This window comes from Sus scrofa, chromosome 15 (assembly GCF_054392235.1).
Source record: "Sus scrofa isolate SSC_HxYL_T2T_F1_AM1 chromosome 15, Sscrofa_HxYL_maternal_Yorkshire_Landrace_v2.0, whole genome shotgun sequence".
In the NCBI taxonomy this organism is placed as follows: Eukaryota; Metazoa; Chordata; class Mammalia; order Artiodactyla; family Suidae; genus Sus; species Sus scrofa.
In genome coordinates, this window is record NC_139397.1 from 28,118,429 (window position 1) to 28,145,939 (window position 27,511).

A 27,511-nucleotide genomic window follows, 5' to 3' on the forward strand; every position below is an offset into this window, starting at 1 on the left:
CTGCAACATAAAGACAGACCTTTAGCATGTTTGGTTAAACATATGCTAGCAATGGCAGATGGAATAATTCTGCATTCGGAGTACAATGCATGGGTTTCCTCTATAAAGGGATTCCCTGGCTCATCTAAAAATTGCATCAGGCACCCAGATACCTTGCATCCCAGAGAATACTCAGGCAAGGCAAAGAGTCTGTAAGTTTTTTCAAGTAAAATAGACCAGTCCCAGCCATGACCATGTACTGGAGAGTGAGGTCAGCTAAGCAAGGAAGTAATAACACCGCAATTTAAGAGGTAAAGACAGACTCTGGTATTACAGGAGTGAGATAGGTCGGTGAAGGGCAGAGGATTAGGCACTGTTGGCTTGGCTTGGAAATAAAGCTCAGGATCTCTCTGCAGTGAATGTGCATTCCAGTTGCTTATTTTCAGGTCTGTTCTTAACAATCACATTTCAGACTCTTTAAAAGCTACTAAAGCTGGAGTTCCTGGTATGGTACAGGGGGTTAAGAACCTGACTGCAGCATCCGGGGTTGCCTTGAAGGTGCAGGTTTGATCCCCAGCCTGGTGCAAAGGGTTAAAGGATCAGTTTTGCCTGCCACAGCTGCAGCTCGGATTCAATCCCTGGCCTGGGAACTTCCATAGTCCAGGGTTGGGACCATTTAAAAAAAATATGCTATCAAAACTTGACAGACCACTGGAAATACATAGCAGAAATACCTCCAATGGGGGTCTCTCCATGGGATGAAAAATGACAAGGTCACAGAGAGTGATTTTGGCAATTCTGGAGCTATTCTGTCCATCCCATTCACACACACATTCCCTGTCTCTAAGATTGTCTCCGCATTCTATGTTCCAATTACATGCACTAGAAAACAAGTATACATTTAGGAGGCTTAAGAATTCAGAAACTTAAGCGCTCACTGCCCTTTGTATTCCAAACTGAGATCAATTTCCTCTGCTTATTCTTAAATATACCATAAATTATGAGTATTTTTATAAAGTGATATAGCATCCAACCCAGGGTCATGTACATAACATGAACACGTACATAGTGTCAGATTTAAAAGGGCCCAGTGGAAAAAATGGGGCTTAGGAGACACAACTGAGCACCTCAAACTTCTCTACAACTGACAAGCCACATGACCTTGAGCAGTTACTTAATTGCCTATCACCTTACCTGTGAAGTTATGTCTACATTTCACAGTACTCTTGTAAAGAATTATTAAAATAATTCAAGCACCAATAATTGTACCTTTGACCAACAGATATTAAAAATTATTATTCTAATATTTCATCATTTTACAGTTTAAAAATAGCGCAAGCAAGGTCTGCAAAGGCTGGATCAAAGTCTTACAATTTGCTGTTGGAAAAGCCAACTCTAAAACTGGATATTCTTATCTAGTCTTTCTTTTTTTCCCATTCTACAATTTAGCTTTTTGTTCCCTGTCATAGGAGCTAATTACTTGATAATAGTGAACAAGTTTGAACTGTTATAACTATTGGGCTGTGCTTGATCAAGTATACCATACTGATCACATTTCATACAGATACTAAAAATGAAGGTTAAAAGAGTTGCCTGTTTAAAATATGAAAACAGCTGGAAATCATAAACTTGTGGTACTTTGGAGTCAATACAAAATTATTATTTCATTATGGGCTAGTGTTGATAGAAAAATCATAAGCCATCTGGGAAACACAAGAGACAGGCTGGATTATACAATGTAGAAAAGTATTATAAACTCATACATTGAATTAAAAAATATAAAAGAGGAAAATAATCTGGGATTAATAACATTCCTGGAATGTTAGCGGTTAAACTATAATTATGAATAATTCATGAAATGCTAAATTTAGGGAGTTCTACATTCCACTGAACTGATGAAAATTCAACAGACAAAGAACATGACTAATCCAAATATTAAGCTCTTCTATTACAAGCTTTGATCTTTGAAATCTATCTGAAACAATCCCTTAGTAGAAACCTAGAATCAGTTTCTCTTTAACGTGAAATAAATTGGATTCAAACTGTTATGACCTTGAAATCTTTAACACAATTAGAAAGTATATGCCAAGCATCAAGTGTACATTAAAGAGATAACCCAGACACTTGGAGATAAAGGAAGAGCTCATTTCAAAATTTTCCCTCAGATCAATGTAGTTCTGTGGGTTTGATGGCAGAGTGTGGCTGTGTAGAAGCATTCAGGACTCCCAGCTCACCAGGATTTGCCCAACAGTCCAGCAACTTCCTGAAAGGATACAATTGTGTGCATTTTGCCTTTGATGAAGAAGTCAGTCAAGAGCCGCAGGTGCAACTTGCGCACTTCAATGTGACTAAATAAACTCTGTCTCCTTGTGATATCTGCCCTATTGCCATCACCGGTTGGGAAAAAGAAAGTAGCACATACAAAGACAGCTGCAGGCACACTGTTTTACAAGAAGCAAGACACAGATGTTTTTTCAATGACAGTTTCCAACTTTTTCAGTGCCAAAGTTTGGTCTCTTTTAGCAAACAAGTTCATCTGTGCCATATATTTCTGCTTTTGATGATCATTGTTAGTTTGTTGCTTTTAGCTTATGTTGCCTGAGGATTAAGGCATGATTTAAATACAAAATTGTCTCGTTTTGGAAACATTTAACTGTTAGGGGGCTAGGGATGAGAAAAGAGTAGTGCTGGAAGATTGGAGCTGGAAGGCTGGAATGGGGTAGTAGTTTGGGGGCTGGTGGGATATAATAGAGTACAATATAGCATAGTGAGGTATAATATAATATAATACCACAAAGACTGTCTCATCAGTGTTCTGGCAGTAGTTGCTTAAAAATTCAAGGGCCAGCCACTATCAAGAATAGCATGAATGTTCCTTAAAAAACTAAAAATAGAGCTACCATATGATCCTACAATCCCACTCCTGTGTGTGTGTGTGTGTGTGTACACACACACACACACACACACACACACACACACACACACAGTAGAATATTACTCAGCCATAAAAAAGGAAAGAATACGGTTTGCAGCAACATGGATGGACTTAGAGATTATCACACTAAATGAAGCAAGCCAACAAATATCATATGATATTGCTTATATGTGAAGTGTAAAAAAAAAATACAATTGCATTTATTTATAAAACAAAAATAGACCTACAGACATATAACAAAACTTATGGTTACCAAAGGGGAAAAGTTAGAAGGATAAATTAGAGTTTGTGATTAACATATACATACTACTATATATAAAATAGATAACCAACAAGGACCTACTGTATAGTACATGAAATTATACTCAATATTTTATAATCTATAAAGGAAAATAACTTTAAAAAGTATATATATATATGTATATGTATATATATATATATATATACACACACACACGCATATATATATGTATAACTGAATCACTGTGCTGTACACCTGAAACAACAAGGCATTGTAAATCAACTATACTTCAGTTAAAAATTCAAGGGCCATGTGTCTTATTCTTTGTACTGTTAACTTTATTTTTTTTAAGATTGGACCTAAATATAATTTTAAAAAAATACCTATTTTCATATTTTAGTATGTAGGTCCCGACCTAGACCCTTGAATGCAACAGGTAGTCAAACAATGCTTGTGAGATTGAGCCCTGAGCAGTCTAGTAAAGAAAACACCAGTTAAAAGAGCTATGGTACCTTGTCATTTAATTCTGACATAACTATCACCTCCTCAGTGGCCTCTCTTCCCCTATGCCTTACTTCCTTGCAGGACACTTATTCTTTATCACATAACCTGGTTTTTGTTTCAATATAGCACTCATCTGTGTGTTACTTTTGTGTGTATTTACGTGTACATTTGCTGTCTGTAACTTCTTTTCACTATCTAGTTTTCTACCTTGAATATCAGTTTCATGAAGTAAGAGGGATTTGGTTACCTGGAATCTTATCTGTTCCATATACAGTATATCCTCAGCTCCTGGGAGAGTCTGGCTCTGGGAGAGTTTCCAGTGAGCACTGGTGAACTATGTGAGTAAACTTCTCTACAGCCCTGCCTTCAAGAAGAGAACTCGAAAGATCAGGGTCACCACATAATTTTTTTTCCACACTGCCACTTTGGACAATGAAAGAGTACACCTGTAGGTGTCAGGATAATAGGTGTAAACTTTATCAATCTTGGTTGAATAAAGCAAAAACGGAATAAACTTATATTCAGATTATTGGAGGGTTTGTAAAATATCAGGATTCTGGAATATTTTTAAAAGGCATTATTACATCTTTATTCACAACATCAAGACATCTTAAGGTCAAAAAAGGATTCCCAAGTTAGCTTAGTAAATCCTTAGAAGCTAGCTAGAGGTGATTTATAATTAATGCTATATTTATTTGCCAATAGATACTATCACATGACTTCCAAATGCCTTATATGACTTGATTTCTTCAAGTAGTTAACATTCCTTCCCTAGTCCTTCTGTGCCTTAGGCCATACACTGACTTTCCTTAGGAAATTTTCAATTATTTCTCTTTGTTATTCTAAGGATTAGAAAATGTGAATTTAAGTTCAAACCCTAGTAGTGTGATTCAGATGTGGAAAGTTTTTTTGTTTTGTTTTGTTTTATTAGTTTTTCTAGTAGACTAACAAAATCTGATGGGTCCACAGCACTAAAAGAACTACTTGAAAAATTAAAGTTATATTTTCTAATACTAAACTTACAATTTGGGGTATTTTCAAAGGTAGTGTATTAGCATAATATTGAGATCTATCATGTTTCACTGACTTTGTGCAGTGGCAAAATTAGGACTTTCAGGCAAAATCACAACAAACAGATCTTCTGTCTCCTTGCATGAACACATCGTTGAGTAATGGAACTCAAGACTTAAGTTAATTAGAGAAAGAGGAAAATAGCCACTGGCAGGAGCTGGCTGACTTTATTTAGGCTTGTGATCTAGTCTGCAAGCTCTTCTTCTTCAAGTTCCCCCTACGGTGAAGAGCCACAGGGGCAATGACAAATGTTAACTGAAATTCTCCCAATGAGCCAGGTACTGTGCTTCATGAGAACCAGAGGGATTCACCCTCAAAGAATTCAAACAGGATCATTTATTCTTTAGATGGGCAGATAGTAATTCAACTTATATATAATTAAAGCAATAGGAGGTGACAGTGGGAGTGATGGTGAGTTAATCCAGATGATGAAAGGAGCCAAGGTGGAAGGAAGTATACACCCAGGGATGTGACTGATATATACTATATTACGGCATAGTGGTCCAACATGAGACTGAAGGGTGATCAGGTTAGAGAAGCAGGCACAGGTGAGATCCTACAGGTCCCTGTGGACCATGGTCACAATATAGGACTTCATCCTTTCTTTGTGTTTCCATGCCACCCTTTAGCTCTCTGAGAGTCATAGCTCCTAGCAGAGGCCCATAAGAACAAGACTGCAGTGCTTATGGCTATGGGATAACCAGGGCAGTTCACCCTGGAAAGATCTGGAACCAGTTATTCACATCACTAATGCAAATAACACCTCTTGCTTAGTGAATGCATCAACATGCAATTCCCTCCTTGTTTGTCTATTGTTTTCCCTCAACTAGGTTGTAAGTCCCTTGAGAATAGGGAAATTGTCTTTTCCCCCCTCAATGCTTCATGCCCAAAATACTGTATTACATTTGGCACATTATGGCTCAAATCAACAGGAAAACAATTGTTCAGATACATATTCTTAAATATCACTTAGGCTATGATTTTAATATATGGAATTTGAGGGAGTAAAAGGATGAGATGTGAGAGAAGACAATGAGAGAGATGGATTCCATGGAGTAATCTTTAAAAGATCCTAGGGATACAAGAGAAGATATTTGCAAATGATACGATGGACAAGGACTTAGCTTTCAAAATACACAAATAACTCATACAACTCAACAACAACAAACAACCCAATCAAAAAGTGAGCAGAAGACCTAAATAAAACATTTATCCAAAGAAGACATACAAATGGTAAATAGGCACATGAAGAGATGCTCAACATCACTAAATATCAGAGAAATGCAAATCAAAACTATAATGAGGTACCACGTTACACTGGTCAGAATGGCTATCATTAATAAGTCTACAAATAATATATTCTAGAGAAGGTATAGAGAAAAGGGAACCCTCCTTCGCTGTTGGTGGAAATGTAAGTTGGTACAACCACTATGGAAAGAGTATGGAGATTCCTCAGAACACTCAAAATAGAATTACTGTATGATCCAGCAAGCCCATCCTGGGCATATATCCAGACAAAAGTATACTTCAAAAAGATATATACACCCCTATGTTCATTGCAGCATTGTTCACAATAACCAAGGCATGGAAACAATATAAATATCCATTGACAGATGAATATATGTACTTTATCTTAAGACATGGTACATATATACAATGGAATGCTATTCATCCATAAAAATAATGAAATAATGCCATTAACAGCAACATGGACGCAACTAGAGATTATTATACTAAGTGAAGTCAGAAAGACAAAGACAAATATCATATGATATCCTTATATGTGGAAGCTAAAATACTGTACAAATTAACCTCTCTACAAAACAGAAACAGACTCACAGACATGGAGAACAGACTTGTGGTTGCCAAGGGGGAGGTGGGGGGATGGATTGGGAGTTTGGGGTTAGCAGATACAAAAAGTATTAAAAGAAGAGATATACAACTAAGTCCTACTGGTTGGCACAGGGAATTATATTCAGTATCCTGAGATAAACCATAATGTAAAAGAATAGAAAAAATTATGTATACACATAGCTGAGTCATTGTGTTATATAGCAGAAAGTAACACATTATAAATAAATTATATTTCAATTTAAAAAATACTTAAAAACAAGAGATCCTAGGGTGTATCTACCTTTTTTTTTTTTTTTTAGGGCCACACCTGCAGCATATGGAAGTTCCCAAGGTAGGGGTCGAATAAGAGCTGTAGCTGCCAGCCACAGCCACAGAAACACAGGATCCAACTCACGTCTGTGATCTATGCCACAGCTCATGGCAATACCAGATCCTAAACCCACAGAGCAGGGCCAGGGATAGAATTTGCATCCCCATGGATACTAGTTGGGTTATTATCACTGAGCCACAATAGGTACTTCTGGGAGTCTCTGATAACCTTCTACTACTGGTGGGTAGGGAGGTTGAGGTGGAAATTAATATGAAATGAACACCCATGCTGTATCAGGTACAGTGCTAGACACCTGTGTAACTTCATAGCGTTTACTCCTCAGACCCAAAACAAAGCCTCTAATATGCATAAAATCCATTTTACAGATAAAGGAACTGAGATTCAGAATAATTTGCCTAAAGAGCTGTAATTCAAACTTGGATTTACCCAACTTTAAAGTTGATGCCCAACTGGAAACTATTCTGTGCTACCAATCAGAATATTTGAGAAATTGGTATAGGTCAATCTCTGAAATCTTGGTTCTGAGATTTACCATTTGGTTTCCTGAGGTGCTTTGCAGGCTCTCAATTATGCAGGCAATGGCATGTTGTTATTATTGGACATTGTGATTTCCCCATTTTCATTGTGAGTGATGCTCATTGTGGAAGTAAATTTCAATTTCCTTAGCTAAATTTTCCTAACATTATCTCCTGAGTACTGCTGTCAGATCTGTCTTCTCCATGATTTTAAAGCTGAGGACACACATAAGCACTTTTTCCATGCTATATCCTGTCTTGACTCCTCAAACAATCTCAACTAAGGCAGAGAATCATCAAGCACCCCAGCACACCCATTTGTGAGTAGCTCAGAAATAAGCCCATATCCTAGTGCCAGTGGTCCAGGCTTAGAACTTCTAACAAACTCCTTCCAAATATCTTTGGTGATCAGGAGTTCCCATCGTGGCACAGCAGAAACAAATCTGACTAGGAACCGTGAGGTTGCAGGTTCGATCCCTGGCCTCTCTCAGTGGATTAAGGATCCGGCATTGCCATGAGCTGTGGTGTAGGTCACAGACGCAACTTGGATCCCGCATTGCTGTGGCTGTGGCATAGGCTGGCAGCTACAGCTCCGATTAGACCCCTAGCCTGGGAACCTCCATATGCCATAATGTGGCCCTGAAAAGACAAAAACAAAAAAACAAAAACAAATATCTTTGGTAATCAGATCCAGGTCTTTTAAGCTCATCTCCCCCTGGATTTCAAGAATCCTCCAACTTGCAATTCTTCTTCCCTACTCCTCCCCTACTTACTGACTAACCATAAAGCAGGATTTTTCCATAGGTCCCCACCCAAATGCCTGACATTTACCTCATGATAAACTGTAAATCTCTTTCAGGACCAGAATCCTATCCTAAACTGCAGCTCTGTGCTTTCCTGGTACACTCTCCTTGTTCTCTTTCCATGGACCAATATCTTGATTCCTACTTTAGTTTGATGGCTGGAGTGCCACCTCTGTTGCCATTTGCCTAGCGTGTGACTATCAGTTGCCTTCTGTATTCCTTGCCATTGTGCCTTACTTACCTGGGAAATGTTGCTGTCAACCACTATCTGTTCACCAAAGATTTATACGCCCTTTCATCCATGGGAGCAGTTTCCTCTATAATACTGTTGCTAAGAAATAACCCGCCATCTAGAAACTACATTTCCTGCTTGGCCATCTTGTACTGAGCTAGAGAAATGATATCAAATTTTATCCAGTAGAATATATATAGCAGAAATGAAAAAAAAAAAAAAAAAAAGGAGTTTCCATTGTGGCTCAGTAGGTTACCAACCAACTAGTATCCATGAGGGCACAGGTTCAATCCCTTGCCTTGCTCAATGGGTTAAGGATGCAGCGTTGCTGTGAGCTGTGGTGATGGTTGCCGATGTGGCTCAGATCTGGCATTGCTGTGGTTGTGGTATAGTTCCCTAGCTTGGGAACTTACATATGCCATGGGTGCAGCCCTAAAAAAGAAAGAAAAAAAAAGAAAGAAAGAGAGAAAAAAAAAGAAAGAAAGAAAAGAGATGTATGGAACTTCCAACCTGTCCATAAAAACCTCCATAGGACCAGCTGGACATCACCCTCCAGAGAAACATATGTTAAGGTGGTAAAGCCTCCATCAACACAGCCTCTTGTGTCCTTGATCGACCGTGTAAAGCAGAAACTTCCCCTCCCTTTACGTAAGTGAAAAATTAGTCTCTAATCTATGATATTAAGCTGCTATGATGGGGAGAGTACCTGCTAGAGGAGCCAGCTTTACTTATTGAATACATACTTCTGAAAAACCACAGAGGCCAACAAGTTTTGAATTGGTTAAACTTGGGACCTTTTGAATAAATACTGTTCCCCAGGGCCAGGGGCCCCTCCAGAATTTTCCAGTGTTACCCAGCCAGTTCTTTACTCTCTGCTTAGTCATGAAAGACTGATATGAGGCCAGGCTCATGTTGCATCCAGCTGGCTGACATACCTTATGTCCACTTGTCAGGCTATCACACGTAGAAAGATGTTTAAAAACTAAGTCATGTAGTGGGAACAAACACAGGAAATCCAAATACCTCCATGGCCACAAGTCTGCGAGCATGCTGTCCAGGCTGTCCACCCAGAGAGCTGACAGTTGACCATGCATTCCACCAGGCAGGGAGCACTCATCCTCTGAGGTTTTTCCAGGTTATGCTGCAGGTGGGAAGGAAATATGAGTGTACTGGAGAATTCACATCAACCTCAAGTCAATCTGCTATCTTTTGACGGGATAATCATCTTTATTCTTTGATCATAATCATTCTACATTTTTGTAGGGAAAAATACCCTTGCTTATATAAACTGGTGGCAAGCCTAGCAAATGATGGTCCTTATTTCATGAAATAGAAACTTGCCAGCCCAAGTTTCTTTTCACGAAAGCCTCAACTTAAGAAGAGACCTGCAGTTAAGGTACAGGGAAAATCAGGCAATTATGCGATGCAGAGATCTCTCCTATCACTCAACCAGCAAGGAACCAGGAGGATACCTCAGTGCTAAATTCAGGCACCTTGCACTTCTGGATGGGTTAATAGTATACGGAGAGCTTAAACTAACAGCTACCTAGCCTTAAAAATAAATAGAAAAAGGATAAAACCCAAATCAGCAACCCATCTAAAGTTCATTAAAAAAGACCAGCTATGCTAAAATATAACCATGGTCTTAAGAAAGAAATTGATGCTTAAAAAAAAAAAATCAGGAGTTCCCACTGTGGCTCAGCAGGTTAAGAACCCAACTAGTACCCATGAGGATGCAGGTTCGATCCCCAGCCCACTCAGTGGGTTAAGGATCTGGTATTGCTGTGAGCTGTGGTGTAGATCACAAATGCAGCTCGAATCTGGTATTCCTATGGCTATGGTGTAGACCAGCAGCTGCCGCTCTAATTTGACTCTAGCCTGGGAACTCCCATATGCCACAGGTGTGCTCCTCCAAAAAAAATTTTTTTCAAAAGAAGAGATTTCTTTTTTTCTTGTCCTCTTTGAAACCCACATCTAGGTAAAATGACATATTTTCTAACAGCTAAGGTTGAAGAGGTCTTAGTAAAAGAATATATAAGCCAAGAAACACAGAAAGAATGACAAAAATTTTTGTTTTAGGAATCACCCACTGTGCTTGAAGAAAATGCTGACATTCAACACGTAAAATGAATGATTACAGCATGATTGCTTACTAAGTGGGCAAAACAGAAATTACTACATGGGATCTATGATCCATTCAAGAGATAATGGGTTTTCTATTAGGGCTAATAATTTGGGATTTCAAACTAACATTCTTTAAATATTTGTTGGACATATGATATTTGGAAAGCATAGAAACTTGTTTATATATTAATGAATGATTTATATAATTCTTGATATCAAAAGAGAAGATTTATTATATACGTAAATGTAAGATTTTCACTTATTTGAAGTTGTTGTAGACTGGTGATTTCTTTTTCCTGAAGCAGACAATGTATTGAGAGGGAGATGAAATGAAACAAAATGTTAAAATAAATTACTGACAGAAGTTCCTGTCATGGCTCAGCGGAAACGAATCTGACTAGTATGCATGAGGACGCAGGTTCCATTGCTGGCCTTGCTCGTGGGTTAAGGATCTGGCATTGCCGTGAGCCACAGTATAGGTCGCAGACATGGCTCGGATCTGGTGTTGCTGTGGCTGTGGTGTAAGCCGGCGGCTACAGTTCTGATTGGACACCTGGCCTGGGAACCTCCATGTGCTGCAGGTGCAGCCCTAAAAAGATTACATAAATAAATACATACATACATACATACATACATACATAATACTTGGTAGATAGAACTTTGCCCTGTATCAACCAGTCTCCAAATTTCATTAAATGGGACATTTAATTTCAGATGATCGAGGGTCAAGATTGCTATTGGTCTTTGGTGATCCTGCTGGTTTAAAGAGCTTACTGAGACAATGCTTAACAGGGATAAATCAGGATAGGTGAGGAAGGGTTTGTTCTGATTTTAATTTCTACTTGTGGACTCCACTTACTTAAGAAGAAATGGGACAGTTTTTATTTTGCCAGTTTGTTAAATAAGTTTCTGTGGAATCCTGAGTTATCTGGCTCCACATATTTTCAATTGTTCCAAATTTTGCTTAGTTAGATTCTTATAATATGATAGAATATGATCATCTTTATTTTTGTTAAAATGCCTGTATAGTGTGTTTCACTATATGTTGGGAAGGAAGTGCCAACTTTTTTGGAACAGGTTTAATTACAGCTTTTGTCCAAACTCCATATATTTTGTCATAGGGAGAAAAAAAAGGAGCAATAAAATTACAAAAATTCAAAATCCACTAGTTTTAAATTTGGTAGGGAAAGTTTTTAACTTACTTTGAGACAAAAAATACAACTGTGCTTATTATCTAGCAATCACTTACTAAGCAAATTAGCAGAGTATTCTAATAACAAGTGTCAGTGTTCATGTTATATATAAGAGAAAGTGTTTACTATATAAGCAAATGTATCACCTGCCCAATACAAGAAGTCACATCTAAAGATTAGGGTCACCTGATGTGAATACTTTCTTGGTAACCAAGTCATCTAAACAGGTTCTTTAAAAAAAAAATGAAAAAATGTTTTTCCTTCTTTTATTTACTTTTAGGGCCACACCTGTGGCATATGCAGGTTTCCAGGCTAGGGGTCAAATTGGAGCTGTAGCTATAGGCCTATACCACAGCCACAGCAACATGGGATCCCAGCAGCATATGTGACCCACACCTGTGACCTACACCGCAGCTTGCAGCAATGAAATGACACAGGATCCTTAACCCATTGAGCAAGGCCAGGGATCAAATCCACATCCTCATGGAGACTATGTCAGGTTCTTAACCCACTGAGCCACAGAACTCCACAGAAAATATTTTTTTTAATGAACCCATTTCCCCAGTGTAAAATTCCCTGGTTATTTTAACTAAGTTCCAACTGGTGAGGCAGAACTGTCTGATACTAGTATCTCTTACTGTAACTGAATCTAGGCTATAATGAGAGGAAAGCATTATGTCATTCATATCAAGCACTGGGGAGGTTGCAGGCTAATAGTAAGAAAAACACAGCCATGGGTGTGGGACACAAATATAAGTAAATCACCTGCTTGCACTGGTCCATGCCAACGGGCTTGCCATCACTGCGCACACAGCTCAGAAGGCGGGTCCTGATGCCTTGCCCACAGGTTGCATTTTCGCTCAGCTGGCATGCGCTCCACTCTACAGGCATAGGATCAGCACACTGAATTTCCAAAGTATGGCCGTTTTGAGCAAACTACAATATACCTTTGATTGTCTGTACTGATAGAGAAGGATAGCATGCACAGAATCCTAAAACAATTTCCAAAAGGCTTCAAAAGACAGCATGCAATTCTTTTATTGCAAAACAAAAAAATCAATCAGACAACCCAATAAAAATGAGTTCCTCCTAAGTTTGCTTTCTTGAGATCAAAAGCCAAATGGCTTTTAGAAACCATCTCACAGTTGGCTGGGGTAGGAAAAGAAAAATACTAAGCAGGATGACAAAAGAATCATCTCTTTACTGAGGATAATTGAGAGGAAGAGAGGAAAAAAAAAACAGAAATGATACTAGTCTTTGAAGAGGCTTTCAAGGAATAAATATAACTATCTAAACCATTTGGTCTGTTTGGTACAGTGGAGCCAAGAGAGGTACCTCAGAAATAAAAGACCAGATATAGGGACCACTACAGAAACTCTAATTTAAATAAAATTATTCTCTCATGAGAGAAAGTTTTGTAGATCTGGCTAGTTTGTGTTACAAACTAGACACTGGGACTTAGAATAAATTATCCCATAACTGATTCTTTTAAAAAAAGTCTTATTTTGGTGTGGGTAGAAAAAAAAGAAAAGATCCTTGATCATACACAGTGAGAACCTCTTTAAGGAGTGTTTTCATACTTGATAGATGATATAAGAGTTTAATAGGAAGAGCTAACCCATGTAGAGTAAATTCAGCATTTTAAAGACATGTTTGTCTGGTAAAGCAAATTTTATTGTATTTCTGCAAAATTACTATGAACACTAATGATTTGAAGCATCTTTAGCTAAAGAAAAAAGGGCAAATATACCACATCAACTTTCACCTATAAAGACAAGCAGACAGCATCATAGAATTCTCAAGGAGGTTTTCCAAAAGAGAAATTTCAGTATTTCTGCTGTGACCTCAGGGGGGAATTGGTTTAGGAAAAAGGCTATTGCTTTGCTTGTACAGGCATGTGGTGGCTTGGTCATCAGTGCTGAATTAAGTGCTGAATTCAGTGCTGACATTGAACATGGTTCCACATTTCATGGCATTCTGTGTATCTACTGCTGGTGCAAGGAATGGCAAGTGGCAGATCAATGGAACTACATGGTCCTTTGGTTTTAGACACTGAGCACTCTGGTACCTAGGGAAATCCTGAATAAGGAAGCTTTTGTGATTTTTCAGTGCCCCTAAGACATCCCTGTCTAGTCAGGCAGACCATTCATCCTTAGTGAGCCACACAGAGCAAGTACATTGCAAACTAGCATTTCTTGAATAATAAAAGCCATGAAAGAGCTCAAATTTGATAACAGCATTATTACATCTTTGTGGATTTCAGCCATACCTGTTAGATTGTACTGGAACTGGAAGCAGTTTTCATTGAGGAGGCAGGGCCGCACCTGCGAGTCTTCTGCGCATGTCCTTGAACTCAGTGAGGGCCGCAGCAGATGGCGGGTTCTTCTCTGCATTGTGTGTGGATCACATGACTATGAAAGTCAAAGAGCATTCAGAGTTAGAAAGGATCCCGAGTTTGTTGATAAGTTCTATGTGATTATCTGTATCTAAGTAGGCATGGATACAATAGCTACAGGGCAGACACTATGAAAAGTATGAAACATAATATTTAGAAAATAAAACTATTATGTGATTCAGTATATATCATTTTGGGATTTTTCACCTGACAACTCTTTCTTGTTCTATGTTATGACAAAGCCTACATTTCTATCTCCCATGTATAATTAGGCACACAGAGGCTATTTCCATCAATTAAATACACTCTGTGCTCTCAAATCCGTCAGCCATGTAGCAAAAGATGAATGCATTTGAATGTTTCAATGAATGAAAAAAGGAAAAGTCCCTTGTGCCTGCAGACAGTCTCACCAATAGAAATAATCACACAGGGAGTTCACCTATAGCACAGTTGGGTAAGGAGCCAGCATTGTCACTGCATTGGCTTGGATTGTTGCTGTGGTATGAGTTTGATTCCTGGCCACAGAACTTCCACATGCCATAGGCATGGCCAAAGGAAAAAACAAAATCACACAGAATATTTTAATAAGAAAAATTAAAAAAAATGGAATTTACTGGGTCACTTTGCTATACATCAGAAAGTGACAGAACATTGTAAATCAAATATACTTTAATTTAATGTTTTTTTAAAAACACAACAAATAGGTTGAGAGAGGGATGATGAAATCAATATTGCAATATACCAAAACTTTCTTCTTCTTTGGAAAACCCTCTGATCCACGGAAGATGAGCCACTGTGTGCTGTCACCAAACAAATGTACACATATGAACTTAAAAGATCTCTTACAAAAATCATTTTACCCATGAGTCCACAAGTCCTCAACTCATAGAACCCTCTGGAGCCAGGTAAACCTTCCTGCCACCTGTCATCCATCTACTCTACCCACATAGGACTTTCAAAAGCTCCCCCAAGTGGAACAATCTCCTTTTATGTGTCCTAAATCTTATCCTTCCTCTTCTTCAAAACACTAATCAAGGCTTCATCATTGACAGTATTTCTTTTAATAATGACAAATTCTTCTCTTCCTTCCTAAGCAACCTTCCACCCAGACTCAAGAATTACTCTACAAGACTTGATTCTAAATATATACACATATGGCATACCTGCCCTTATATGATCATTATTTCTTTATTACCCATCTCCTTCCTTTCCTTATAAAACTCTCTGAGTGTGTTATAGATCATGGTTTCTACTTCTCATGTCACTCCCTGAACATCTTGGTATATATTTTACACAGTGGTTGTTCAACTTAATACCATTAAATATATGGTATTAAACAACAATATAACCCTAGAACCAAAAATCTAGAAGCAAGTAGATGTTTACACTTTAGGAAAAATAAATGTCTCTGAACTAAGGTTACCAAAGCATCGTTTTCATGTTTGAGATGTTTCACTTATTTATTCTTTTTTGTTGTTGTTGTTGTCTTTTTAGGGCCGCACCCATGGCATATGGAGGTTTCCAGACTAGGGGTTGAATCAGAGCTGTAGCTGCCGGCCTTTGCCACAGCCACAGCAATGTGGGATCCAAGCTGCATTTGTGATCTACATCACAGCTCATGTCAATGCCAGATCCTTAACCCAGTGAGTGAGGCCAGGGATTGAACCCACTTCCTCATGGGTGCTAGTCGAGTTCATTAACCGCTGAGCCATGATGGAAAATCTTATTTATTCATTTTAACTTGTCAGATATTGAAGTGAGAAAAAAGACTGTAAACTTAATATTAGCTATTAATCAAAATGGATTAGAGGGCCTCACTGAAACATGCAAAAAATACCATAAAATTGTCTTCTAAAGTTAGATGTTTAGAACCTCTGGAACACATTGACTATTTACGTGACTTTATAGTTGATAATCTGTCAATACTTGTAAAGTAATTTTACGTTTTAACTGTATTGAAGTGTCTCCAGATGATCAAGAAGGGTCATTGAAATCAGGTAATAATTCTTAATTATCTGCAAAGAATCCCATGCTAAATGCTGACCAATAACTTATTACTAGTTCACCAATTTGACTTTTGTTCTCATGAGAGAGAATAAGAACTTAAATGATTTACCAATGAAAGCAAATACAAGTGTCTTAAAAACTACTCCTGATTAGTGTTCTACTACTTTTCTACCTTATAAAAATCAATTAATGTTTGAACCAAGTGAGCATGTTTAAGGATTTAGATCTTCTTTGTCTAAACCATCAAATAAAGCAAAAGAAAAAATAACACACACACAATTATGCAAAACAAATCAAATTACTTTGTAACCTTAAACAATTCATTTTATATTTTGTAACTTAATTCTTCATCCAAACCTGGATAAGAAAGGGGTTTGAAGATAGGGGCATAATTTGATAGGCTTTAAGAATACCCTCCCTCAGACCATACACACTATCAATCTCTAAGTCTGCTGGATATGCTTTTAAGATGATACCCTCTGCCTGTCATTCATAACCTTGTAGACTTTCATAATCACTTTCTAGAAATTAGTATATTGAAAGCCAACACTGCAGCTAACCCTCTTACTATTTCTATCCACAGAAACAGGCAAAGAGGGGGAGGAAGGTGACTGAAATCTACAAACACAATCCAACCTAAACTCAGGTGATGTTGTACATTCCACTTTATAAAAATTGTCCCAGCACTCTAACAAGTGGTAGATGAGTTGGTGTTTCTCTTTACTCCTTTCTCTCTGATAGCTATTTATAGGAGGTTCATAAAATAATGAAGAGATCACCAGGAAAAGGAGGGTAAGCTAAAGCGGAAAAAAAAGAATAGAAAAGGAGGCTTCCATCTAGAAGACTTCTTTATTGGATCAAGACTCTTCAAATATAAAAAGTCTGGATCTCCTCTCCCCTTAGAATATTTACACAAAGACATACTGTCAAACTCCTAAGCAGAGAAGTGAGGAAGGGATGTGTGGATAACTAACCCAATTTTGGACCAGTCTCATTATAAAGAATAAGGTTATATAACTAAAGTTTATTTACTAGGGAAGGAGATGACCAATAAGAACCAATAGTCTCTGGTGCCTAAGCCCCTTTAAGAGACTAGATTTTGAACTTTGAAAACCAGCACTTACCTTAAAGTTAAGCCCTTCATCATGACCTTCTACCCTCATACATTTTGTTCCCCCTAGCAATAAGGCTTTGCCCCTGGGCCTGACCTCAACATCTGAATTCTGTCAAAACTGAATCAGATATTCCCTCTGAGAGCCTCCAGGGACTCCTTGCACTCTTATAAATGGAATCACCTTGTCTAGTAAACATTTCCACTGCACTCATATTATGTGTGCATTGCCCCCATGGGCTTTTTGGAGATATCATATCTTAATTACCTTAGACCTTCAGAACGTTTATCTCTTTCTGACATATAATAGGTAAATAATAAATATTTGTTAGTGTAGTATAATTTGGTTCTTTCTGGGCAATAAGACTGGGCAATTTTTATAAGCTGCCATTAGCAGATAAAAGGTCAATCCAAAACTATGATCACACTTCCTAAATGTAAGGGTTTCTACAGGTCTGTATGATATGATAAAAAGAAAATACATGATTTCTGTGGTGGCCTAGAGGTTAAGGAACTTCCTCATGCCACGTGCATGGCCAAAAAAAAAAAAAAAAATGGAGAGAGAATACAATATTTTCTCTACCTCTTCTATAAAATCTAGATATTTCACAAAATAATAGAATCTATCATTAAATAACTAAATTATATCAGTAAATGAGTTTTAATTTACCCATATAAAAATAACAGATAATTTAGATAATAAAGTTTAAATAAATACAACTAGGAATGTGTAATTTGTATCATTTGATATTTTTCTAACACTGAACTATTAACAATGACAGTTTAACAAGACCTGGTCTAAACCCAGGTATTTGTGAATTAAATCACTCTGTAAATTTCTTGTCTGGAGATAGCCATTAGTTCCCAAGGCCTGAACTCGTCAGCTCCCCTCAGATACAGAAACCCAAGGCTTTTACTCTGTTACAGGGCATCTCTGATAATTCTTCAATGGTCTCTCCTTCATTTAGCTCATGAGCACAATTGTCAATACCTCTACTGTCTACATTGCAAGAGGCAAAAACAAACAAACAAACAAACAAACAAAAAACCCACCAAAAACCTCCCAATTTATGGGAAAGGCAAGTACAGAGGAACATGGTAAACCTCACTGTGGGGATGCACTTTACTAGGCAGACTGGGGAATTCAACAGGAAAGATGACCTGTTTTCCTTATCAATAAATTGCTAGGAAGAAAAAAAAAAAAAAGTGAAAGAAGAAGCCAGATGCATATTAAAAACACATATGTTAAAGATGTATATTAAAAATGGGCAGAACTAAGCTATAATGAATGGCCCACTCAGATTATAGATCTAAAGCAAAAGTAAGAATAAGGTTGTCACTGAAGTCTGTACAGTTTACCTTGGAGGGAAATGAGGAGGTTATAAGCTGTGAAGCTCTTTGTGAGTAAATGGCAAGTTTCCATCTCCTAATCTGGGTGGCTTTTTCAGGAATGTTTGCCTGTTAATTAAATTGGACAAACTGTTTTATGCGTTTTCTGTATTTGCGTTAAATTAGGAAGACTTTTAAAAGTTTAGAAAATATCTCTCCTAACATCCTTGGAAAATTAGGTATCTTTTCCTTATAGGATTTGACAGTCTTGTGATAGCAGTCTTTCCCAAAAGACATTGTTTTCTACAATGTGTTAATAGGTGCCAAGAAAGAAAAGAGTTTTGTAGATGCATTTAGGAAATATTGAACTAAACAGTGATAAAGAAGGATTTCTGTAATAGATCTTTACTATGTCTTTACAGAGTGTGCTTTAAATCATTAAGTTCATTATCTTATTTCTTCTAGGTCACAGGAGGAGACTATATATCCTAGCCTTTTTTGCAGGTGAGGGTGACCATATAACTTAATTTTGGTAAATGAAAGGTAAGTAAGAGGCCACATGTGACTCTACTTTTCACCCTGAAGCCTTCTACATGATCTTCACCCTCCCCACTGAGCTGGAATGGTGATAACTGGAATGACTTTGAAAGACAAGATTGAAGACAGCAGATGCTCCATTAGCCTTGGCCCCCAGATAACTGCATGGAGCAGAGTGTCATTTTCCCACTGGGAAATCCCACTTAGGACTGTTTTCAGGGAGATATATTGAATTATGTTCCATTTGAACAATTAAAATGGGTTATTTGGGAGGTTTTTTGTGAATTACCTATTATTATATCATACATTGTGAGTCTCTAAGAGTTTCAAACTTGTACATATCAATTCAGCATTCCATAACACATTGTGGAAAATGTAGGCTTGCAGATTTAACGACATAAATGAATGGAAAATTCTTTGTAAATTACACAATTATTAATTTATTATCTCTGTGAATCAACTGTTCTCCCTAAGAACTCTTCTAGTAAGGTTTCCATTCACTTTAAACAAATAGTTTTTTGAGAATACATTAAATGCAAGTCACTGTACCAATGAATAAAACATCATCTCAGAGAGGATTTTCTTTTTATGCCTTGGATTTCCAAGAGATCATACCTTGTCTCTCCCAAAGACTTAGTTACATTTTAAAGGAACATGTTAATGTTTTAGAAGTTTTGTGTTATTTTATCCCTTCCTATAAAACAAAGGTGTTTATACTAAATTTTCCTCTGAGGAAGTTAAGTTTAATTTACTAATTTGTGTGTGTTGAAAAATAAAGTGGCAGGTGAGTGAGATTGATCTAGGTCATCTAAGGAAGTTTTTTTTTTTTTTTCCAAACTTCAAGTTATGACATATTAGTGTGTTGTGAATACTATTAATAACTAATACTTTTATAACACTTACTATATGCTGGTCTCTGTTCTAAATTATTTAACTCACTTCACCTTCATAATAGCCTTGTAAGGTAGATATATTATTTCCTCCATTTTATCAGCAGCACAGAGAAGTTAAGTAATTTCATCAATATCACACAGTTAGGAAAGGGAAGAGCTAAGACTTCAATCCAATTCAGTCCAATACTATAATCCCTGTAGAATGTGTCCTCAGTTTGGTGGGTGAAAATCAGCACTTTTAAACTGATAAAGCATAACATGGAAAGTGTTTGTCATATATTCAAGGTGAGAATTATTTCATAAAACTCTTATTTATGAGATATATGTGCATGTATGTATGTATTATATAAAAGTAAGTGATGATGTGTGTAGTCATTTGTGATATAAAATACTTTAAAAAAATTTTTTATTATAGTTACAATATTCCTTCAGTTCCTGCAGTGCAGCAAAGTGACACAGTCATACATATAAATGCATTCTCTTTTTTTTATACTATCTTCCATTATGTTCTAACACAAGAGACTGCACATAGTTCCCTGTGCTGTACAGTAGGACCCCATTGCTTATCTATTCCAAATATAAAATGTTTTTCTTATAGTGTGTCATGGTTAAAAATGTTCAAAAGCCACCAATCTAATGAAAGATGCTTATCAAAATAACTTTTCCATTAAATAGTCTGTCATGATCATTATTTAAAGACTATGTTTTCATTATAATGGTATGTGGTTTTGTTTTTGTTTTTTGTTTTTTGTTTTTTGCTTTTTAGGACCGCACCCACGGCACGTGGCAGTTCCCAGGCTAGGGGTCAAATTAGAGCTATAGATGCTGGCCTACACCACAGCTCATGGCAATGCCAGATCCTGAACCCACTGAGCAAGGCCTGGGAATGAACCCACAACCTCATGGTTCCTAGTCAGATTAATTTCCCCTGCGCCAAGAAGGGAACTCTGTGTAGAACAGGCTCTTAAAGATACAGCTTATCTTTTGGGAGATTAAATGGATAATAACAATGGAGACTGAGACTATTCTGGATATAGCCTTCTCCCTCAAATGACAGCAGTAGGCAACATTTTGTAGCATGAACATATAGCTAGCATTGTGGTGAACATTTCATAAGATCATTTCCCTTCAACTTCCCAATGATCTAGGTGGACTTTTAATACTCTTGTTTTCTATAGACAATGAAACCGAAACTCAAGGAATAAAACAAACAACTTTATAGTAGGTGCTCAAACCAGGATTTGAATCTGAGAAGGCCAGTTGCTTCACAGTATCTTTAACTGTTCTGCCTGTAAAATAGCTGTGCTTGTGGACATGTTGTGGTGGGAACAGAGGGTAAAATCATGCATCCTGGAGCTTCACTGTGATCGTGGGTACTGTGGCTATTTATTTTAACCTGAAAAGCACTGAGTAGGGAGTACAGTAATGAGGTATGGAAAGAAGAGAGAGAACAGACACAAGGAACTGTGGCTTATAAGCTAATGAAAAATCAAGTTAGATCGCAGACTGAAGAATGGGAGAGTCAGACTAGGGATAGGACAATGAACAAGGCTTGCTGCCTGCCTCTGAGGAGCCAGCAGTTCATGAAAGATGCTCCCAGTCTAGGGGCTTGATCATTATATTTAAAGAGTTAATTGGAAAGAGTGCCAGACAAATGTCTCAGTATGATAGGACTGGCAAGAGCAAGGGCAGAAGCTATGATATCATCAAGATGCTTATAGGTTCTGGTTCTGGTATGGGTTTGCTGGCCTATTGCTAAGGGGACGTTAGGATGATCCATAAATAACAGAAGATTTTGGCTTACCTAAGAGTGAGTGAAGATTTGATAAGGGACAGGGACATACCCACATAGTTCTTCTAGCTGGTATTTCATGACATTAAAGAGTTGTAAAGGTACATGTTATCATCCAATCAAAGGCCTTGGAACAGATGAGTGATGTATGGCATATCCAATTGGCGAATCTGAGACTGTCACCTGATTATATTATTTTGGGGACTTGGGAATGAAGAAAAATGACCAAAATACAAGCTAAAATACTTCCCTGTATTTCTAAAAAAAAAAATCAAAGTCATGAAAGACAAAGAAAGATGGAATAAACTAAAGAAATATGATTACTGAATGCACTATGGCCTGTATCCTGTCATGAAGGAAAGCGAGTGCTCTAAAGGGCATTATCTGGACCACTGAGAACTTGGGACTATGGCCTAGAGATTACCTATAAATATTGTGTCAATGTTATATTTCCTAAATTACTCAACTCTTCTTGGATTACATTAGAAAATATCCTTGTACTTAGGAAATGCATACTGAATTAACAATATTGTGGGGTAAGGGGGCATGATGCCTTTAACACATGATCAAATGATTTAGAAATACTAAGAGCATATATATGCACACATATACTATTATTTTTTCAAAAACATACATATGTGTATATATATGTATGTATGTTTGTCTTGTGTATGAAGGGGAGCAGAGAGGAAAAGAGTTAATAAACCATATGTTTATAACTTAAAAATTGATGGTATGAATTTACAGTGAATTTGAAATATTTCTAAATAATTTCTGTTTAGGAAGAGAGAACTGTAAATAGCACTGACTCAGCAATATTTAGGATAAATTAATGGATGACAGAAATGAATCCTGCTTCATAGGTATCTCTGATGCCACCCAGAGGATACTGAGGTGGCAACTCTCAACTGAATTGAGAGCAAATAAACTCCTAATCTCAATCTCAATCACTCTCCTGCTCTTTCCTCTCTTTCCTTTCCTTCCTTCCTTCTTTCTTTTCCTTCCTTCTCCTTCTTGTTTTTAATTTTTTTTTCATGTGATGCTTACCCCTCTTTCTTCCCTCTAAACCCCAACCATTTTAGGACCAAATAGAAAGATAAGCCAGAATAAGCAATACACTGTACTAGGACTCCTGGCCTGTAATGGGCCCTAGGATGTAGTCTGGAATGAGAATCTCAGGACAAAAGTGTTAATCTCTGCCAGCAGTGTATGTGTGCTGAGCCTCTCTTTAGATACCAGAAGACTAAAGGATAGTCAATTTTGTGACATTTTTGTCTTACTGTTTGTGCCCCATTCCATTTCCAGTCTCTACCATGAACCAAAAAAAAAAAAGAGGGTCCAGCACTGCCTCAAGAATGTTTCTCCACTTTTGCCTTTCTTCTCCAACCAAAGAATATTGGGCCCCTTTCCTCTCAGTGGGGTCTTATCCTTGGCTGACCAAAGTCATTTGAACTGCTAGAGGAAAAGGTGTTATTAAGTTCCATACATGGGGGCCTGAGAGCACAGAGGTCACCCACAAGGGGCTCTGATCTGGGTTCAATCTTTCTAGTCACACCATTGCTCTAGGCTGTCACTAACATGAATCTTTTCTTCCTTTTCTCCCCCTCCTTCCCCATCACTCCTCTACTCTCCTTTGGCTAACTCTTACTCGTCTTCTAGATTTTCGTATGGCTTTTCTTTCCCTAGAAAATTCACCAATCCTCCCACGACTTAGAAAATGTGCAAGCATATGGAGTTCCCATCGTGGTTCACTGGAAACAAATCTGGCTATATCCATGAGGACACAGGTTTGATCCCTGGCCTCACTCTGTGGGTTAAGGATCCATGAGCTGTGGTATAGGTTGCAGACATGGCTCAGTTCTGGCATTGCTGTGGCTGTGGTGTGGGCCAGCAGCTACAGCTCCGATTCAACCCCTAGCCTGGGGACCTTCATATGTTGCAGGTGCAGCCCTAAAGGAAAAAAAAAAAAAGAAAAGAAAAGAAAATGTGCCAGCATATGCTCTTATGACACCCTTTGATTTTTCTCTATGAATACCTTCTCCTCTGTTGAAATCAATGAGGAATTTTATGCTTTCCTCATTAGACTGGAGGCTCCTGGAAGACAAGGATCTTCACTGCCACAGCCCCCATGCCTAATATAACATTTGTTACAGAGGAGGCACTTAATATTGGTTGACTATATAATATCTGCAATTTATTTTGGTACTTATATGCTAAACACTGTGTAAAAGATTTACACATATCAATCCCCAACTCCAACTTCTGAGATGTCCACTACCATTCCAGCTATTTATCTTACTGAAGTTAAGTAACTTGACTGAAGTACCAGTAGTAAGAAGGGAAACAAGGAGAAAAGAAAATATAGTGCATTTGGGCTGTTCTCTAAATCTCCAACTTATTTCTTGCAGTTGTTTATTCAGCGTTGATCTCTTCCTAACACTTGCCTTTCAACATGGAAATGAGAATTGCAATAATAAAAATTAAGGCATGTAACCAAACTGCATTTTATCTGAGAAACTCCTGGAATAGGAAAAAAAAAAAAGTCTGTGGCTGGGACTATGGTCTGCATAAAATCTGTCAATATAAACTAATTTTAAGGTAAAAATACTCATAGTATTCCTATCTGCAAGTACTATTATTTTTCTCTGTCACTGCCATATAATAAATATAGTATTTGCAAACTTAAAAAAAAACCCTACTGACAAAAATGAAAATCTAAGGAAAACTAATACCATGAGATAAATCTAATATAGTCAAATACATCACATCCTTCTTTAAGAAGCCATAATTTACTTGGAATTATTCATAGATATTTTTTGAAGTTATATACATGTATATATCCAAAACAGAAAGGAAGTTAAGATGTGGAGAAAAAATACACAAATTTTAAAAACCCGAAGTGTGTACAAAACTCAGCAAGTGGTTCTGTTGTCCATTATGACCCCTCAGACAAACCAACTGATGGAGAGGTTCTCTGACAATCAATGCTGTACTACACCATAGGGGAAATTATACTTTCACATTTTTTCCTCCATATAACCAACTTGAGGGATTGAAATGATGCAAGGAAGGACTTTCAGGATAACCTTCATCTCCTGTAAATGCATGATTAAAATTCAAAGTGAAAACCTGGCCTTTTGTTCTTGCACATGAAACATATCTTTGGGATGGAATAGAAATCACAAGTAAAATGGAATCTAGATCACAAACCTGAGTTCAAAACCATTAATATATACTAGTTTGATGGCAAAGTTAATAAAAGCCATCATAATAATGAAATATCATTGATGGTAAAGACAGATATCATGTAGATTAAAAAAAAGAATTGAGGAGGGAGGCAAGATGGCAGAAGAGTAGGGGGACATGCTCACCCTCTCCCACAAACGCACACAAAAAAACCACATCTACATGTTAAACGACTCACACAGAATAGCAACCAAATGCTGGCAGAAGAACTTAAACCCTCCAATAACGGCAAAAATCTTGTGACATAACTGGGTAAAACAAGAGAAAAAAGGAGAGTGAGAGAAGGGGAATCAGGACCAGATGGGCACTACTGAAAGGGAACTGTGAGGGAGAAAGGGAGCCTATACCCTGGAAAGTTACCTAATCAACGGAAAGATCAACCAAGTCAGAGGGATCTCCAGATGTTGAGAAGAGCACAGCAGTAGGTCTGAGATCTGAAAAGCGGAGTGAGAGCTGAACAGATCATCTGAACTACTGGCACAGTCACCAAAAACCAAGACACTCGGGTGGGGGCTGGGCACCGAGACCTAGGCTGCGGAGGTTAGTCCCTCGGGAGCGGGCTGGAGTTGGTAGTGTGGAGACAGCCTGAAGGATTAGGAAGCAGTGTGTTGCGGGTGGAAGGAGCAATACACTAAGGGCTGGGGAGTGGAACGCCACAACAGAGGGAACCTGGGAGAAGATCTGGACCGAAAGGAGAGACAAGGCACCAGTGTTGGAGAGGGGAGAGGAGGGACGGGCCACCATAGAATACTCCTTGTGCCCCAGTGAGCGTGCTTGCCTGCCAGCTAGCAGCAGTGCTTTCCAGTGCATCCCCCCTCCCCTCCCCCAAGTGCACCTGACCTGAGGCTTCCTGACATCCTGGAGGGCTGGCCTCACCACTCCCAGGAAGCCAACCACCTCAGGGGCATTCCCCAGCCTGGCCTGCCCGCCCTCTGGAGGGGCTACACTCCCGTGGAGCAGTGCCCAGCACCGCCTGCCCCCTAGAAGAGCTCTGCCTGGCCACAAGAAGTCTGCCTCCATCATGGTGTGGTCCTGGCAGTCCCATCTGCCCTGGGGAAGCACTCTATTGCCTCCCAGCAGCCCGGCTAGCTGCTCCTGCCCTTGGGAGGTGTTGCACTCCCATGGAGCAGCTGTCTAGCACTGCCCGTCCCCTGGAAGAGCTCCGTGGCCCAGAAGTGCTGGGGCAAACCCTGCCCAGCCACAGATGTCTGCCTCCATCGTGATTTGGTCCTGCCAGTCCCGTCTCCCCTGGGGAAGTGCTCCTTTGCCTCCCAGCAGCCTTGCTGGTCCCACCCTCAGGAGATGCTGCACTCCGGAAGAGCAGCTACCCAGCACCGCCTGCCCCCTGGAAGAGATCTGCAGCCCAGAAGTGCCAGGGCAAGCCCTACCTGGCCATGGGAAGTCTGCCACCACTGCGGTGGGAACCTGACAGTCCTGGCTGCCCTTGGGAAGTTCTCCTTCGCTTCAGAGTGATCCTGCTAGCCCTGCCCACCCTCGGGAAACACCCCGCTGCATCAAAGAAGACCAAACAACACCACCAGCCCTCAGGAAATACTCCACAGCAGTGCCAGGGCAAACCCTGTCCAGCCACAGGGAGTACACCTGCACCGTGAAAAAGAAAATAACAAGCAAGATGAAGAAGTTCAGAAACCATTCCCAGTTAAACCAACAGGAGAACTCACCTAAAGCAGTCAACAATGAAACAGACCTCTTTAGTCTGACAGACTTGGAGTTCAAAAGGGAAATAGTGAAAATACTGAAGGAATTAAGAGAAGGTATGAACAGTAATGCAGATGCCCTCAGAAAGGAACTAGAAAATATAAGGAGAAGCCAAGAAAAACTAGAAAATTCATTTGCAGAGATACACACTGAGCTAAGGGCAGTAAATGAATAATGCAGAATGAATGAATTTGTGATGTGGAAGATAGAATAATAGAAATCACCCAAAAAGGACAGCAGACAGAAAACCAAATGAAAAAAACATGAAAGCAATAGAAGAGACCTATGGGATAATATAAAGCAGGCCAATCTACGTATAATAGGAATTCCAGAAGGAGAAGAAAAGATAAGGGGATTAAAAATATATTTGAAGAAATTATTGTTGGAAACTTCCCAAATCTAAAGGATACTGATTTCAAGATACAAGAAAGACAGAGGGCCCCAAACAAGTTGAACCCAAATAGACCCACACCAAGACACATTATAGTAACAATGGCAAAAGTTAATGATAAAGAGAGGATCCTAAAGACAGCAAGAGAAAAGCAAAGTATCAATTATAAGGAAACCCCCATAAGGCTATTAGCTGATTTCTCTACAGATACTCTACAGGCCAGGAGGGAATGGCAAGAGATATTTAAAGTGCTGAAAGGAAAAAATATGCAACCTAGAATACTCTATCCCACAAGAATATCATTTAAAA

The 27,511-nt window shown here is 38.5% G+C and overlaps 1 protein-coding gene and 1 long non-coding RNA gene across 11 annotated transcripts in view; one reads left to right on the top strand and one right to left on the bottom strand.

The window, feature by feature from the left end:
* LOC146395764 (uncharacterized) overlaps window positions 1-20,743 on the top strand; it is a 160,591-nt gene extending 139,848 nt beyond the window's left edge. Inside the window, exons 6-7 of the long non-coding RNA XR_014830577.1 lie at window positions 16,768-16,830; window positions 19,090-20,743. This is a non-coding gene — a long non-coding RNA (uncharacterized LOC146395764). The remainder of the gene's footprint in view (window positions 1-16,767; window positions 16,831-19,089) is intronic.
* Window positions 1-27,511, bottom strand: part of THSD7B (thrombospondin type 1 domain containing 7B) — a 960,849-nt gene that overhangs the window by 36,996 nt on the left and 896,342 nt on the right. For all 10 annotated transcript variants that reach the window (XR_014830551.1, XR_014830550.1, XR_014830553.1 and 7 more), the window contains 3 exons: window positions 14,052-14,193; window positions 12,548-12,663; window positions 9,489-9,606 (listed from right to left, as the gene is read on the bottom strand). Coding sequence is in view for 6 of the 10 variants with exons in the window: in XM_085001332.1 (XP_084857458.1) it covers window positions 9,489-9,606; window positions 12,548-12,663; window positions 14,052-14,193 (376 nt within the window). In the remaining 4 variants the exon portion in view is untranslated. The remainder of the gene's footprint in view (window positions 1-9,488; window positions 9,607-12,547; window positions 12,664-14,051; window positions 14,194-27,511) is intronic.